The following is a 20,192-nucleotide window of genomic DNA, read 5'->3' as shown; positions in this document are numbered from 1 at the left end:
ATGCTCTCCGATATTGGTCAGTCGTATCGGTCACAATATTATGTGTTTTATCATTTTCCACGTGACTGCAGCTGCTGAAATAGATATAATAATATGATATTAAACATTATATTGTTATATTATAATTAATAGACTTATTAAAACCAGAGATCCCTCTGGTTATTCGAGTTGACATTTTTTTCAAACAATTAATTTTTCAAAACGCGATAATTAATATTTTTAATCACCGAATGCAATTTTCATTAATTACAAATAACTATATTATACCTATTATAGTAACTTCAGTGCGTTGCCTTTAATGTATGAAACGACACCGTACAACATACGATTTACAGTGTAGGTACAATCCAAACAGTGAGCGTCAATATTGTTTGAGAATTTATTGTTATTTGCGGTTTGAATTCTAAAATAATTAATTGTTTATAATCAAAGTTCCAAGTTGAAACCGTCCAAACCTATTTGTCTAACAACGTAGGGAATACCTAATTATAAGTAACGATTTATGTTTTTTAAGTATGCTATAATTTATTGTTATGTACACATCTTTATTCGTGTATCTTACTTTCTGCTTTGTCTCTGAACAACGGTATAGTTATAATTATATATAGGTAATATTTTGTTTGCAAGGAACACACCGATGAAAAAAAATACAAATATTAATTATCATACTATAGTGATATAGACTTATCCAATCAGAATGAATAACAAACTGTCAATACAAGTTAATAATAAAAAAAAAACGCAGTTTTTTAATTAAATGCTCTGCTATCAAAAATAGATTACAATACATTTATCATAATAATATTATTAACGACTATCCAAACCATTTATCGTTTATTTTCTATATTCACTTAAACCGATCTGTACCTATACACTGTACTCGGGTTCCGTAGGTTAGTCGATCATATCTATATTCACCATCCAAAGCAATACCTAATTAAATCAGTTTTAATTACCTTACTTATTTATTTGTTTTGATACAAGATTATTATTGTAATTATTTGTTATTATTATTGTTATTATTACATTTTAAGGCTTCAACTCAATTTTGGTTTTGACGTGTTTCAAGAATTAAATAAACGAATATCATGACATACGACAACATGTATCGCGCTGGTAAATATGAATTATGATAGAGATATAATATTTTGTTAATATATTTGTGTCGATATTAATCTTTGAGAAATTATGGATTTTAAATTGAAATTTCTTGTTCCGACATATTTTGTGTATCGATACAGAATGTAAATGTAACACCTGTAATTATGTAAAATATATTATTATATTATGTGTGTGCTTAAAACAAGTATTTTTTTTATAATATGCTACGACAGTTTCGAATCTCTAGATATTAATTTATTAGAATTAAAATTCTAGTAAAAACATTTAAATCTTTGCACGTGTTTAAACTATTATTATCCGATTGCGATTGAGTATTAAAATTTAAGACTAATAATTATTGTTTAAATTAAATTAAATTACATTTATGAACTATAATTCCAATGGTAGCTATTTATAATTATAAATCACTTAAAATATTTTAGGTGCACACATGACGAAATAAATCTTCACAACGCGTTATGGTAAAATAATTTTATGTCCAGGTACTATAAACGCGGTGAAAAGAATATTTAAAAAAATGTAGTTATTTATTTGTACATTATTAACTACCTATTATATGACCAGTTATGTTAGAACGCTATAATTACCGACACAAAATGTATATTGTAGAAATATTATTAATGATAAACTAATGAATAATTGGTTGTCAATAATTGTAATTAAAAATGTAAGTAATAAAATACATTATTTTTTAGGAATTATTAACAGCTTCTTTAACAAATATAAAAATGTTGTCTAAAATAATAAGCCATAAAAACATATGGAAAAATAAAATTGTTGTTTAATTTCCGAATGAATAAAATATTATAAGCCATACATATAGAAGACGAAATTATCAATTAATACTATTGCATTGGGCACAGACTTCTTCAACGCAGTGTGTTAAAAAGTGTAAGATATATTATAAATTCAATATATTCTTCGGTAGCTGAATAAATTGCTAGTTTCCAATTTAGGAACTTGACAAACGGGAAATGAATAGGTAAGGCAATCGCCAATCGGTAAACTAAAATAAAAGGTGTTAGGCAAATTTTATAGTAGCAAGTACCTACCTATCAAAACTAGGTCGGTACTATTATATAGGTAACCATCGTATACCCAACTATTTTAGATAAATACTTTCGACGACTGTATGCCATTTGATGTCACACTCTAAAAATATCTAAGATTACATTTTTAAGTTATAATTATCAATAATGATATTATATCATATTATATATTATTATTCAAAATAATATAATATACTAGTAAATCGTCTATGATCCAGAAACATTAATTGTTTGTGTTCTCAAATTGTGATGAGGGTATTGATGAAAGTTCAGTTGATTAAATAAATCCGCGTGGTTCATTTATTTTCCAACAGCTGTCTACTTATTGTTCAAAAACAAAAAATGAATTATTTGTCTGTATTTCGTCGTCACTGTGTTTCCTTTGTTTACGCAATAGACAAAGAAACGCCAGTCAAGTGACCCGGTAATTCAAAAACAGTGAAAATGTGCCGCATTTTTTGCTTTTTAACCATCGTTTTAATTGTTGTTAGGTATTATTACTATTATTATTTCTTATTATTTTTTTTTTTATTACTATTACTATTATTATTATAGGGATTAGACTACGTGTATGTGATGGGCCGTCGGAATACGTTTTTTAAATGTTTAAACTGACGGTGTCATAATATGACATGGAAGTTTCGTTGACATTATTTTGTTGTAATAAGTAAGGCAGGTATTATAATAAACCTCATTTTTTGTTTTGTCTTGCTTTATATCAGTCAGAAAAGGTAATGACAGATGATAATAACAAGCATACAATATTATACATCAAATAAATAAATAATTATGAATGATAAATGAAGTCAAATACCATACTATCATAATGATATAAAATAGGAACACAAACTAACTATACAATATACTTTTATTACATGACATAAAAAATATATTACTATGTAGGAAACCGATCGAGGAGTTTGGTAACTATAATATTAATCGTTGATGCTTTTCACTACTTCTGCATGCCATTTGTATAGACTATATTCCTCGCCATACTCATGGTGAGTGATGCAATATTATGTCCTATGGTTTTTTCCCAATTGCAGTTTGGTGAATCACTTAGCCCCAATGTCCCTATTTATGTGTGCAGATATTGGCATCATCTGCAGTTCTGCCTTTTCTCTATCCACCAAATCTCATAACTATAACGATTACATATTTAAATATTTATAAATTTATTATAAATTTGTTTACATTATAAAGCACACAACATACAAAATACAGACATACAAATAATATTAAAATAATGCAGATAACAAAAGATAATGAATTTAATTAAAAATATGAGTATTTAGATGTGGTCATTGGGGCCTCATTGGCCAACTTCATTATGCGCAAAACAGGCTTGTTGTATAAATAGTTATTATTTAGTATAGCACACACTGTGACATGAAATGGAGAGAATTTAAGTAAATTTTCACCGGCGATTCACGATTCCACATTAAGTACACGATTCTGCACAAAACTAATTTGCTACGTTTCCGATTGTATTTTAAAAATAATTTTAGATATAAAAATATCAATATTACATAATATTATTAGACAATATCATAAAACTATTTTAGTTTTATACCAAATTCTAGCTTACCTATCTGAATAGTATACTCATAAGTTACCTGTTCGATCACTAATATATGTATATTGCGATCAAATTGTTGTGTTTTATTGTTATTTCTATTCCGTGTGAGCCCATAAATTAAAATTAATAATTGTGAAATTCGTATTATTGTGTCAGAGAAAAATAAGAAAAAAACATTTTCTTGTAGATACTTCCAACATCATTAAATAATGAGCTTTACTACTGTTTAAAATATTAACACATTTTTATTATTTATTTGTTATATAAATTTTAATTTAATGATTGTTTGAAAATTAAAATTATATACAATTATTTGTACATAAAAATGAAACTACCATAATATGGTAAAATGAGATAATATTATTATTCACATTTATGATAAATAAATTAGTCGTGGATAAAGGAAACTTAGCTATATTACAAATCAAACTTCGGGGCGATTAAAACATTCTGGTTTTGTACGATTGAGAACGTTTTACCTTTTTAGTAACACGATTGAGAACAATTTAAGAGAAAATTCTAATCGAAAAGCTGAAGAAAATACATCTACAAGATCTTTAAAAGTTATTAGAACCGAGTTTACCAAAATATTGAATACCAAAAATTACGCACAATGATATAAAATCTGTGTGAAAGGTAATTTATTACAAGAAGAAAAAACAATACCCAATTTACCCTAATTCTTAAAATAAAGCTATATCCCAAATAAATAATTTGCAAAACAATGATTTATGTTTATTTAAACAAATTGAACTTTTCGGAGATGGTAGGTACTTATGAATTTGCACCAACATTTTTTACAGTTATACATATACATTAAACACATACGCAAACGGATCTTATGTGCCTATAGGTATTGCTTATTTTTACCAGAGAAAACAAAGCAACATAGCGAATTGTACTCTCAGCAGAACACGTGTAGTTCTGTTGGTTTAAAAATTAGAGAGTGAATTGACCTCTTGTAAGGTTTAAAGATAAGATTATTATCTAGCAATCACATCGGCTTTTTATTATAATTTAATTTTAAAGAGAGTTATGAATATGTATTTTAAGGTGTATAAAAAATTAACATTTTTAAAATACTCATAACTCGCTTTAAAATTAAAATATAATATAAATCCCATGAGGTTGCCTAGATAATAATCTTACCTTTAGATTTTATATTAAGAGGTAGATTCACTCTAATTTTTAAACCCACGTAGCTACACGTGTTCTGCTGGGCGTACAATTTGCTATGTTACGCACTTGTACGACGGAGGCAACACATGTGGGTACAGGGGTGGCTCCAGGGGGGTGAGCCTAGGTGCCGCGGCTCCCCAAGCTGTATTTCTAAGCAATTTTATACTATTAAAAACAAAATTGCAAAAAAAATTCATCAAAATTGTCTGAAAATGATGACTTGCTCCCTAACCATACCATTGGAGCCACCCCTGTGCGGGTATCACGTCCTCTTAACTAAACGTTAAGAAAGCTGTATTTGGACTTCGAAATCGGTGCTGACGAGTCTCACGAAGCAGTCAAATAAATATTTCCAAATGTCATTATTGAAACCTACCGTATGCCTTGCCAAATGTGGCAACGTAGCATATAAGTTAGCAGGTAAGAACGTTCTTAATCGTGTTATTAAAAAATAGGTACGACCGATAAGGACCGTTCTCAATCGCTTTTTACCTAAACATTCAACTACGATATGGGTGTATAGATGTATGAGATAAAGCTTAGCAATATAATTTGAAGTTAGGTATTGCACTTATCTTATTATATTACAATATACTATTAATAGACTGATGTTTATTAAATTATAAAATTTCTATTTGTCGGCTATCGCATTATTGAAACTATTCCGAACTGAAACATTTGTTGAAATTTTGATATCTGATATATTCCAATACTAGCTGATCCCGTGCACTTCGTTGCTCGTTAAATGTATCAACTCAATATGACTCAAACTTTGTTCAATTCGTTATTTAATATTCGGTGTATGGTGTTCAAAATGTATCTTAACTTTACTGTTGCCCGGAATAAAAATTCTGGTTAGGCAGCAGTACATTATCAGGTAGGCAATCCACCTGCGGTATATCGCGGACCCCGTGCTGTTTGTGCGTAAGTGTATGATTTAGCTCTATGAAGTATCAACGTTATACCAAGCTTGTCGTTTTTACTTAATTCCACTTACGGTGGATTAATATAATCAATTTATACAAAATCCTATCCTAACCTTACCGTACTAAGATCCGATGAGTAAAAAAAACAAATTTATGTAACCCTTTGTACATTTACTAACTATATGAATACACAGACTATAACTATACAGAATAAACTCTGGAACTATTATTATGTATATGTATATTGACAAAAGATAATAATACAAATAAACAAACATGTCCGATTAACCAATAGCAACCAATAAATTATACACCGGTGGATTTTCCTAAAATGTTCTTTCATATGAACCTTCTCCGTGAGATTCTCTCTCTTTCGTTTTAAAAAAAAACCAAGAAGATCTGATAAGTAGTTCCAGATTTTAGCCTGTATAGAGATTTAGTTTTACTAATAGTTTTTTTTATTATTATTATTATTATAATAATAGTTTAAAAACACATGGTAACTATTTATAAACAAAAATGTCTATAGGAAATCTCAAAATTCTCGTTTTAGCACCTCCAGGGGTTGGTCCTATCCCTTTTTAAATTAGCCGATCTTTTAAGTTGGACCAAATTACACACAGTGTAAAAAATTTCATCAAGATCGGTCCAGTAGTTTCGTAGTTTATCCCGGACAAACACGTTACACGTGATTTTTATATATATAAGATTTGTTCAAACATTCTCTTAACAAAATTTGAAACTAGCAAATTCATAATCAGTATTAATAACGTTCAATATTATATCATATTGTCTGTGGTGAAACTATATGCATGAAACTTTTATAAACACACATTCCACATTCCAATATTATTGTCATATAAATATACATTAAATATGTACGGGAACTTACCAGAAGTCTTAAAAAGTAAAAATAAACCATAAATATATAAAAAGTTGCAAGTAATGTAATGGTGTAACTGTAACTACATCTAACTATACCTTTTTAATTTTTATTACCTGCTTAGCATTTGGTTAATATATAGCCATATAAAGCTGGTATACATTATTTACCTATTTACATGGTTTCCGTAAGTTTTTCCAGAAACCAAAGTTTAAAAGTATTTGTGGTGTTTTAATAAATGATTTAAATTAAAACACAAAATATTCAATTGTTTGTAATTATGTTATAATATTTAAGAATTAAATACTTACCTATTGTTTTGTTTGAATGGTTTGTTTTTAAAGAAGAGTATTCTTATTTTGTTTAACTGAAAAAATAGTGATTTGATAGTAATTTGTTAATTATTATAGGACCCAGATATAAATAGCAAAATTAGCTAAATATTTGTTTTATTCACCATGGACTCCAAAGTCCAAATAAGAAATTTTATATCACTATTTTTTTTATATTTGAAGTATTTTAGATTTTTAGTGCAATTTTTCAAGTTTTGGTGCAATTTTTTGCTAATATGTATAGTGTACCTATACTGTATAGGTAATACAATGATATATTTAGTATTTTCATGAATTTCATTTATATTGTATTAAAAGTAGTAGAAACAATTTACCATTTATGTGAATCCATAAGAAAAATAACCACATTTTCATTTCATATAATTATATATTTTTAGATAGGTAGCCTGGGGACATTGACCCATCGAACAGTATATAATATATATTATAGACTATACCTAGTTAAGACTTCTTATCAGTTATTGTACTTATAATATAGTTTTGTACTTTGGTCTAATAATATTATTTAATAAATATAAGTTTTTTTAAATTGTTATCAGAAAAAAAAAATGTTTTATTTGGTATTTTTCGTGTTTTTATGGCATATATTATAGCGCTTATTTAAAAAAAATTTAGTTCATATTATAGCACGAAGTTCAGTTCTTTTGGTGCTATAAAATCAAAAAGTATTTATTTCATATAATATTAGAAGCCGCTAACAACTTAATAAAATAACCATCGATTTTGAAAAATATAATAAATATTTTAAATTAAAATACGCGTGGTTCAGACTTCAGAAGTAATTTTACATATCGGGAACCTAAAATTATTTTGCGAAAAAATCTCATTTAATAAATATGATTACCATTAACTATAACAATTAATCATAATTTATAGTTGGTACCCAAATCATAATATATAGGTACAATATATTTTCTTATAATAATAAATTTAAATTGGATTAATAATATATCTATAAACTAATTTTAATTGTTATTTATCTATTTATCGAAAAACCAAATGGCATTAATTTCTATAGATAAATAAGCCACAATTTCAATTTTTTTTAAAAAGTACGAATTTCTGAAAAAAATACAAGATTTAAAAATAAAAACAATAATATATAGGTAGGTACATTGGTAGTTTTATCATGTTGTGTATTGTGTTGACTACTAATAAGTATAGTTATTACCTAACTATTATTTACCTTTGCTTACTATTATTACAACAAATTATATTATATTTGTGCGATAAAAAGCATAAAATTGCAATTTAAATCAATTGATAAAAATATATAAAACTATTTCGGCGCATAAGAAAGTTCATTTTCACCTATGCAATAGCGTTTTAATGTTTTGTTAAAAGTATACTTGACCGGTGCACGATAAACTAATGGCGTCCTTTTTTTATCACCAAAAAATGTCTCTTACACAGTACCGTGGCCTACACAACATAATAATAATAATAATAATATAATATGTCTTCCAGCAGCTGTATGCAATACTATTGTAATCGTAACACGCCAATACGCGTCATTGTAGGTCTGCCGATACCACAGACGTATTGTTTTTTGTCTGTGACCGATATATTAGATATATTAGACATATTATATTGTTTTGTGTCTCGATTTATCGCCATCGCGAGTGCACCACAGTATGGGTAACATGATATTTATATTATAATACACGACGATGGTCTACGCAATATATACACCGAACATGACGGCTGAAAGTTAAAAAAAAAACGATGAGGGTGTTGACATGTTGAAAAAAAAAACTAAAAGTAGAGCACGTCACGCGTGCATCTATTGGACTAGACCTTGACACTTCTGTGGTGGCCGAATCTCTATGGCAACAGTCCCGATTCTTCGTTACATGCAAATAGTCATAATCTCACCATCTGAGACCTCGCCAAATCGAATGGGGTAAAATATATTAAATAGGTAGGTACAAAACATCGAACCATATATTAATATAATAGGTATAAATATAATACGGTTGGTGGTCAGTCAATCATTTGTTGTTGTTATTATTATTATTATTTTTTTTGCCATTCATTCAAACCACGGTAGGTAGGTATGATGTCTGTGTTATTATAAAATACATTAATTCATTATCAATCTTTACTCATCTATATATTAACTTCGTACCTAATAATTATTGGACACCTACCTATGATTATATATTTTGTAAATCATACAAAGCTCGGCCAATGCTTAAAAAAACCCCCGTAGGACTGCAAAGGTAATACCACACATACCGTATATTATAACATAAGCGGTGTTGGGAAATATCAATAGATACATTTATCTGAAAATATGCAAAATTTTAATTAAACATGAATTTATCTTATATCTAACTAGATAAAAATGTATTAATTTTTATCTTTATCTAGATAAATTATTAGTTATCTATTCCCAACACTGAATATAAGTATGTATATTATATTTTTTATGACTGCGATCGTCCCGTATTTAAATATAAATAATTAATGTACAATTGTGTCTGTTATATTACAGATATAATTTATAGTTTTTTTTTCATTATTATTACATATTGTACCTACTGGGGTATAGCATAATATTATTATATTCATATGATATTATTATAGATGATGAGGGGTAAAGATTTACTGATTTCTAACGAACCCAAATCCTTTATCGCTATTGTTATAAGTGGCCGTTTCATAGCTACCTCCGTGTCCGTATAAACCGTGTGGCCAGTGATGAGAATTTTATCGTTGTACACCAAATTAAATAATAATTTTCGGATAAATTAATTAATACTAGTCATTAATAACACATTTGTATAACCACCAGACCAAAGGTAAAATAGTTGAGTATTTTAAACTATTTTCGGGTACCCATATACTGTGGTAACGTGTTAACCACACATGCCGCTTACACAGAATACGGAGACAGAGTAATAGTCCCTTTAGCCCGATGGAACGAGCAAAACTAAACGGATAAGTACCTACCACCTAGATAAGCTTTGTATTTTGAAACTGAAAATTGAACTTTATCCGTCGTTGGTTTATGTACAGTCACCGATTTCGAGAGCGATGTTTGATTCAGCCCAAAATAGTTGCATATTATACATATGAGTTCCATTTTTGTTTTTAGCTCGACTAATTCGCGGTGTATTCCATCGAAGTCGGCGTTACGGTTGTGTAAATCGTAAATAATTCGAAGCATCGAAGTTTTCACTGATTTTGGAAGTGTTCGTGCATTGTAAATTGTAATAACTAACTGAGAAAATTCGATAGAAAGGAATCAAAACCACCGATAAGTGAAAAATAATTTGTACTACAACACATACATTTAACGTAATAATAATATAAAGTAGCAGTTACTTATATAGTATAAACGTAGCAAAAAAATATGAATTTGTCATCCAATTAACAACAACAATTTATACATATGTAGTGACCATATTATTATAATAACTAATAAGTATATATAATAATATGTACAGCTTTGCCTACCAAATAATGTTTAGCCTTGTACACACGTTCGATTTTATCAATCGATGGCCAAGGGAAAAAAGCTAATACCTACTATAAACAATAACTATGAAAACACAAAAACCTACTTAAAATAAAATATGAAATTCTGTATTATATTATTTTTTTTTAAATTTTAATCAATTCGGTCGTGCAATAATGTTTCATGTCCGAACAAAAAACCAACTCATTTCGTGTACATCAATTATAGTGCGGTTTACAATATTATTTTTATCGTGTATATACGGCTAAACATTAGGTATATTATCATTATTGTGATATGACGAATTAATTCGATTAACAATCGATATTCGTGGAGAACGTTTGACAAAGTAAACCATATAATGATGGGATCATAAAAAAAGCAATCAAAATAATTAGCATTGTGGTTAAGTCAATAGCCAGTTATGTTATACAGCCAACTTATCAATAAATATCAAATAATATTAAATATAAATTATAATTTTCCTGATCACTAAAATATTATGATAATATTAATTGTGTTGGACATATTATTATTATAATATTATAAAAACGACGAAAACCTTATCTTTGTTTACTATAATATTCTTCTTTGAATTTTAAACACGACTTTGAACTTATACAACATACGTTCTTTGACAAATGTCAAACTGTTTACTGTATTTTAAATATTATAACAAAACATTAATAACTCGAATACAATTACTTAGGTCTATAACCTTACTTACAGCTCTATAATCGATTAATAATATACTTAGTCGTATTCAAATAATGTTTCATGATATTGGTACCAGCTAAGGTGTAAATAGTGTAATATTGTAATACCTATTTATCGCATATTATATTTCGTGAATTTTAATTACCCATTTTTACAGATAATCATTTTTCAAAACCCTTTTTTAAAACAATAATAACCTTTTGTTAAATTGTTTTCGTTATTATATTTTAATATCCTTTATAATATTATAATACTTTATTATAAACAATTATTATTTCCTTAGACAGTCAACAAATTGCATTTCCTGAAAATGTTTCGTACTAGCCGTTATAATTTATCAATATTGTTATTGTTCAGGGTGATTCACCAAGCATGCTCACCACCAATTTATCTTTTAATAATTAAATTAATCAAATACAGAATTTTTGACTTTTTAAGTATACTAAAGAACCATATTCTACACCATTTCTCTGTGAGGTATATTTTGCCCAATTATACCAGTTTCCGCAAGTATTAAATAAGGTTTGATTCCTATTTTCGTCATTTTACATGCTATATGATCAAATTGTTTTAAATCAACTATAGATCAGAAAAAGGGTGGGCATATAAGGAGAGCTGTATAGTAGCTACGCGCCCACGCTTATGGCACCCACACTTCAGTTGTAACGTATATAGATCGAGAATGAGCGAAAAAAATCACTAGACTCTACTTTTTTTTCGGTTCTAAATTTGAATGAGTAATTTCTCATAGTTATTAAAATGTTTGTAATAAGGATACTTTGTAAATGGTTTTATGAAAATATAAAATAGACGTAATATTGTTACTAGTATTTATTATACTTTGGCCATCTTTACAAATTATTAATGTCGATAGATGAATATTAATGACTGAAATGTTCCAATCACCATAACCCTTATATATCTAATAAACCCATTACCACTGACCTTTTATCCTTAGAACACAATGTTCAACAACTCAAAAACTACTCATAGGTATACGAATTTTGATTCTAGTAACGTCCAATTTTTCAGAAAAATTGTCCACTAAATAATTATTTACAGTTGAAAACGGGGGGTTCTCCTTTAAAAAACAGAGGCTTAATTATACCCCCACAAGACACGATATGAGTAGTACAAAAAATCGAAATTATTTGAAAATAATATTATGGTCTCTTTAAGTATATTTAAAATTTCCAAAAATCAGATTTTAAATAACTGAATTATTGGAGAAAAGAGGGGGTTAGCATGCTTGGTGAACCACTCTGAACATAGATTAAACGGCTTCCACGCGCTCCGTTATTATTTTGTAATTATTTGAATACCGCGGAATAGAGATAAAGAAAAAAAATCACCGAGATAATAATATAAAATCACACCTACATAATATTATTATTTATTATTATAATTATCAGGATGCAGAAAATATTGCGATTTTCTTTGTTTTTCATTGAGACCTAGGCAGTCGTTAAAATTACACCGATGAAATCGCAGTTGGTACATATTAAGTATTTTGAAGTCCGTTATAATATAAGACTATAAGAGTACTGCGGATCTACCGATTCAGTCATTTGATTATTTAATGATATCCATTGAAAACAAAACATCGTGTATATCTTAAATCAAGCTTAAAAATCATTAATTTTATTATTATCTACCGTATCGAATAAAAACTGGACTCCGATCGATTGACATTCTTCATTTTATTAACTACACATTTTATTATTTAATTTGTATTTGTATAGGTTTATTTATTTATAAATAGTTATAATATTATGTTTATTTTTTATAAGCACGTATCGACGGTTGGAAGGCAAGTTGACGTAAGTGACGCATTTTTTCATAGTTGACTTTTTGATATTTTGTTATGTATGCGTCATAATTTTAAAATAATATATCGATGAATCTTACTTAAACATCGGTATGCCTTTTTTTGTAAGAACTTATAAATACAAATAATATTATATTATATTAAAAAGATATAGATTATTTTTTTTATTTGACTTGTGTCCTCAGAAAACATTTTAAAAACGATCGAGATAGAAACCAGTAATAATTAATATAATATGCCAGGCTGTTTTAACAGGAATTTATTTTTTAATCATATATTAATTATGCTGCAAAATGTAAATAAATAATTATTATTAATTCTTAAGACTTTAAACGTTGACCAATCAATTAATTTTCAAATTTAATAAAATAATAATAATGCATGGTCAAATACTCAATTTTCTTCTAGGCGGCCGAAATCGTAATAATAATAAAATGGTCTTTAATCCATACTCTGAGGTAGCGAAATATAGGCAACCACCAACAATTTTTAGACTCTTAGAGGAGCGATGAATGTATTAATTTCACAATCATTAGTGTTTTTTTTTGTATACCTACGTTTATACACGAACACGATACGTAGTTGAATAATGCTCCAGTTTTTAACTTCAGTATCTTTTCCGGTGGGAAAATTCAAAATTCAAAATCAAAAACGTTGGGAAAAACAAAAAAAATTTATAAAAAACAGTGATTTTTACGCAAAACAAGTTCTTGTCAAATTTAATTTTTTTTTTATGTAACTAAAAATATTAATAGTTATTAATAGAAATTATTAAAAAAATTGAGCGTAAATCTACAATAATTGTTGAGCGTTAGAATTTTTTCAAAATTCGTCTTCATCACAAAAATTTGATAAATTATTTTGATTCTTTCATTTAGAAATTCATAAAAATGTTATATTTATAACTAAAATTAATTTTAGTAAGGCAATTTAATAAATGATCCCTTATAAGTTTTCCTACCAAACAAAAAAGTACACGGAAAAGTCAAACTAGTTTTTATGAACGTTTGAAGTTTTATTTTTTCAACATTGGATTTTGAGCCGTAAATACAGGGTGTTACCACTGGGTATCTTCCCTAATCTAACTACTCATATCATATTTTACCTTTCATATATCAAACCTACTTATTGTACAAAAAGCATGTATAGATTGTAGATTTCTTCAAATAAATAAAAAAAAAAAGAAAAAAAAATGAATGAATTCACTTCGAACGATCTTCTTATTTTATTGTATTATAAAAATTAATTAGAGGGACGGAGTGGCTGACTAGTTCAAAACCTCGGCTGCGGGTGGCATTATTCTTTGGGCAAGTCATAGTGTCCGGAGAGAAGTGCCGCCATCCCCACCCGAGCATAGTCGATACCTACGGGTGCCCACAAAAAATACTTCAAATGTTCACCTTATGTTTATTTTACCATTTAAAATTTTTGAGCTATTAATAGATATTTTACATTTTTTTTTCAACTTTATATTTCCTATACATCATACATGTCAATAAAATATAAAACAGTGCATCTTATAAATAGTTCATATTACTAACAAGTGAAAACACATATATAAACACAGTTTTTGTTAGTGCTATTTTTAGTTAAAATTTGGACAAAATTAGATATTTAAACAAATAATAACGATCTTAATTATTTTGTTGAAATTTATAAATTTAACTATAATATAGGCTGACTGACAGATAGTCTCCGTTCAGAATAGTTTTTCGTATACCATGATATTATATCATTGAAACTTGAATTCAATTGTAACACCATTTATTACAATGATCCACTTGTAACTTTCTGTACAGAAAAGCTGCAGTAACCACATTTTTTAAAGATGTTATATGATAGTTTCTGGAAGTTAAAGAGATTTGACATTTTATTAAATTTTAATTAACGTTGTAAAAATTGGTAAATTCCAGCCTTGGACACTGCAATATTTAATATAAATAAATTCATGTAGATAAAATTGGATTTACATAATATATTAAGCTTTCCAAAATAGAAAGATGCGAGTAAAACGACGAGAAAGTTAAAAATAAAAGCTAGGTCGGTTATAAATTGCTAAAAAAAAATATAATTAATGAAGGCCATGCTCGTTTTTTATGAGCGCCTGAAACATTATTTATTAAATGGACTTTAATTAAGTCTGAGCCGACCATTTTTTTATAGTACAAAAATGTCCTTTATAAAAAAAACTCTCATGCGTAGTGAAATAGTTGTATTTTAATTTTTTTTAAAGTTAAAAGACTTATATAGGATGCTTATATTGGACTTAAATTTAGAAAAAAAATCCATTTTCAGTAATATGAATAGAAATTCAAAATTAAATATACTATACTATTTTTAGTATTTTTAATGTTAGTAAAAAATTAAATTGTTATCCAATGCAGACTGATTACCTGAATAATGTTTTCCATTTTCCAATATAAAAATTAATAATTATCCGACTGTTCTAATTATTGTTGAAATGGTTGTATTATTCTGTATGGCCGCCGCATCACGTAAGACAGGGATCTAGATAGCTAAATTATTTCAGTAAAGATATAATAATAATTTCAGTTGACTACAAAATAAATTATAATATTATGTAGTGTACCTATCTGTATAATATATAAGAATGTAACTTGATTTTGGAGACGAAGGAAACCGGTTTGTTTGTTGATTTATTATTATTATTTATTTGTTTGCACTTGCATTTTTCCATTTGAAATATATAGGTATTATTCATTGAACAAATAATTTATTGTTACATTTTTTTCTACCTTACCTCTATTCTATAGTAAAAAGAATAAAATCTACCGCTTCAGTGGTTGAATTCAAAATATAGGATATATCATTTTTAGAAATTAGCAATAACAATAACTACAATATGTAATTATATTATATTATTTGTGTAGCCAAAAAATAGTCATATGTTTTTAAGTTAAATTATAAAAAATAATTTCTTCCGAAGGAAAATCGGGCAGCTAGTGTTATTTTATATTGTTATAACATTATAGTTGAGATATGATAACAATATTAACATTTTTATTTATATTTTACATCTATGGATTTTAAGTCACATGAACTATTTATTAAATAAATAATACACATAATGTACAACTTTTCCCGGAGCGGGGGGAGGGAACTGAAAATGGCTTGAAGTTTACCCCTTGATAAATAGCAGTTCCGACACCCTTTAATAGTAGGTATACATATTATCATAATCTCAATATCGGATATTTGTATAACTATATAGGTGTTGGCTTTCAATTACAATAATTATATAGTCGCATAATATTAATAATCTACATGAAATCTATACGATTATATTATTGGTAATATGTAGTCTATGAATATTTTTTTAATTTATTCGTATGGAGGCCTTTGAGTTCACAATTTCAAATATAAATTCATTAAAAACCTATAGTTATTATAAATTAAATAACTACAATTTACAATACAAATGTCTCACATAGTAAAATATCATTATACATAAATACATATTTTTTTCTTTGCTTGCCTACATAATATAATGAAGTATTATGCAACAATCGTGTGCCTAGTTAAATGACACAATAATATAAAGCTATAAAACTAAAATTATCAATAATTACTAGCATCATCATCTAATCAATATAATAAGTATAGTGCAATAATCCTATACATTTTTTTTAAGACTGTCAATATTTTGTCTTGTAGTACCTAGACAAAATTTAATTTTTTTTTAAGAATCTTGAAAGAGTTACTACGTTTAATTTCTAATGGTAATACGTATATTGTACATTTTTGCACCGATATATAAGTAGGTATAGACGTAGGTATGTGGATTGTGTTGATTTTTTGTGCATGGTTGGTACTTTGATCAAAATATTTGTATGGCATTATATCCGTGTTTAGTTTTAAAAGTAAGATTATTTTTAATTATGTAAAGTACCGAAACTCAATAAAATATTTTTTTTTACTGGCATTACATTCATGTCGTCGCATAAGTATTTTGTGCGGTATACCTATCTTGAATCTTTTTTTAGAATAATTTTTAGTATTTTTTTGAATGGCTATCACTCTTAGTTGTTTTTATACGTACCTCCCCATAAAGAACTACTATAATTTATTATAGATTCTATTAATGATACACTACGATTCAGTACTAAAATACTATATACTATAACAATGTACTTAGATATTTTATATACCTGTCTAGTGTACAGTTTTTACGGTTTTCGTTGGTCTTTTATCGTAATTTATTGTTTAACGAAATCAACCTAAAAATTATTATAATTTTATTATTTTCTAGTAAACGTCACAATAATTTAATCAACATATACTACATATTAATATTATGTTTAAAAGCAGTTTAATAAAATAAATAAACAAACTGTAGCATATACTGTAACCTACAGTACCCAATATATACCTAGTTTAGTATTTGAAGGTACCTGCACTCAGCGGTATTACCTATAAAGTTGTATATTGGTGACACGCTAGGAGAGAAAAAAATTGTAATAATAATGACAAAAGTGTTAAACACTGTGACAACAAACGGGTTCAGGGAATTATTATTTTTCCTATGGGCATGTTACAATGTACCTACGCGACTGCGAAATATATTATGTTCTCGGTAAATCGTACATGCATAATGTAGGTACCTACATAATAATAAAAAAATAATTATAATATTATAATATTTTGCGGCGGCGTTCACGCTGAGAAAAAAATAGTGAAATATATTTTTGCCGATTTTCGATAGACGTCTATTAATTGTTACAACAAGCACACTGCAGTCGTGGCTCCTGTGGCGCAGACAACATTATTATATTATCACCTATTATACTAAGTAGCAGTAGCTATGTTTTAAAATATATTTATTTAACTTGTGTTTTTTCTTTTCGTCGTTAAAGTTCGACGGTCGGAGGAGGAAGCGGTACAGATGGAACCGTTTTCGGACGACAGTAAGAGACACGGCCAAGGAGACTCGCGGGACATCGACGAATGCGACGAGAATGACAAGCTGATAATGTGTCGCATTTGCTACGACGGTATGTATATAATATGAATATTATACTAATATTGAGTACTGAGTATTAATAATTAGTGCCATTTTCCTCACTACTGTCCATTTTCCTCTGAAAAAAATATTTGAACTATTTTCCTCCAATAAAAATTTAAGAATAGAATAAACATATTTTAGTCAAATTATACTAACCAAAATAAAAATAAATTACCTTTGAATTATTAACAATTATTTATTTTTTAATAAATATTATTATTAAACCAACTTTTACAAAATATACTTAGGCCAAAATGTAAATCAAAAATTAAAAATGGGACAATAATTTACAGTAACTATAAATAAAATGCAAATTTAAAGATAAAATAACAGTTAATTATATCAAACAACCGATATAAATGCTTGAGATGATTTTTTATATTGATGTACGAATATGCAAGGCTGAAGAGTTAAAAATTTAAAAATTTAATTTAATTTTTAACTTAACTAGTTACTTTGGATTTTAATTAACTTAACGAATTTAATTTTAAGAAATAAGTTTACATATTATGTTTTTATTTTTATTACATTTCACTATTTTAAGTCTATCTCGTTTTCATGTCAAAAATATTTACCGTGAATTATTTAAAGTTAAACATTTACATTATTCCAATAAAACTTGTATAGAAATACAGTAAAAAGTATAAACACTATAGGTAGTCTATAATTTAGTTTTGGGTTGGAAAAAAATTAAGTACGTTAGCGTTGTATAAACAAATCAACTTTTTTTTTACTTAATAAAAAGTGTGTATTAACTTTTAACTTTTAACTTTTCGTTATTGATAAATATTAACTTAACTTCATTGAGTTAAAAAAAAAAATTATTTACTTGCCCAGCCTTGCGAATATGACATTTTTTAATGTAATATCGTTAGAACAAGGATCCAAATATCCAGTTTTTAAATAATTTTTTATAATATAGAGTTAGAATTAATAAATATTAGAATTTCTCCGTTTTGCCTCATGTTTCCTAAATTACGATATCAGTGGTCGTAATTTCCTAGTTTTATACAATAATTTACCAATAGTCATACTGTAAAATTAGAGCCGATCGCTCAAGAAATATTTTTATATCTAAAAATTATTATCATTTAAGTAACATTGAAACATAAACAAAATTATCTATTAATAACAGCCGTTTTAATTTTGTTAACAAAACAAGAGCATAATATACAATGAGAAAATATACCTAATTAATATGTTTTTAAAATTTAGTATGTGGAAATTCGTAAGATAAATTAAAAGAATTAATACAGTTTAAGCACAGTAACCATAAATAAATTATAAATTTAAAAGTGATTAAAGTTAGGTTAGATGTAAAATAAATTTAAAAATATATATTATATAATAATATATAATTTGTATCATTTATAAATGTCTAATGGCATCAATATTTTGATATTTGTGTTTGGAAAGTATCTATTAATTGAAAAGAGTTAGATACCATTGATCTTTGTACCCCACAAATAACACGTCATCTGCAGGTCACAATTTAATATATAATTATGCCCGATTAAAATATAGGTATTATTAATATTATTGTTGGATAATATGACAAAAAAAAATCAATTTAAAATATAGTTAGGTATATAACTACCTACTACACGTCTCTACACGTGTTATACGCGAGTGGTGCGTTTTCAGCAATTTTGTTCGAAAATAAACACCTACAAAATATAATACCAAATAATACCAAGTTGGGTTATCAAGAGTGTTCTGTCGTTCTGTGAATGAAATGTAATAATATATTATATGTTATTTAATGTGAGCACAATATATTTGACGTTTTTACAACATAATAATATAATATTATACATTACATCACCCTACTTATACCGAGATCAAATAAATGAAAAAATAACCGATTATCAAAATAATAATATACAAATACACAATAAATGTATAAATATTTGCAACAAAAAGAATGACAATGCGGTAATATCCTATTAGGTATTTTCATTAACTAAAATCTACTGCATAATCTCTCCAATAGGTAGTATTCGTCACAACAATGTAAGTCCTCAACAGTGGCGGATCCAGGGCTTAATTTAGGGAGGGGCATGGGGG

General features: G+C 27.1%; 1 protein-coding gene across 3 annotated transcripts in view; it reads left to right on the top strand.

Moving 5' to 3' along the window:
• Positions 1–222: 222 nt before the first annotated feature.
• Positions 223–20,192, top strand: part of LOC100569384 (E3 ubiquitin-protein ligase MARCH2-like) — a 28,687-nt gene continuing 8,717 nt past the window's right edge. The window contains exons 1-3 of one of the 3 annotated variants that reach the window (XM_016801035.2): positions 223–893; positions 1,035–1,116; positions 17,977–18,114. In XM_016801035.2, the coding sequence (XP_016656524.1) occupies positions 1,089–1,116; positions 17,977–18,114 (166 nt within the window). In that variant the 5' untranslated portion in view covers positions 223–893; positions 1,035–1,088. The remainder of the gene's footprint in view (positions 894–1,034; positions 1,117–17,976; positions 18,115–20,192) is intronic. The other 2 variants (XM_003241633.4, XM_003241634.4) reach the window with 2 other exon arrangements.

Source organism: Acyrthosiphon pisum, chromosome X (assembly GCF_005508785.2).
Source record: "Acyrthosiphon pisum isolate AL4f chromosome X, pea_aphid_22Mar2018_4r6ur, whole genome shotgun sequence".
Taxonomy (NCBI): domain Eukaryota; kingdom Metazoa; phylum Arthropoda; class Insecta; order Hemiptera; family Aphididae; genus Acyrthosiphon; species Acyrthosiphon pisum.
This window is presented reverse-complemented; position numbering and strand designations above follow the sequence as displayed.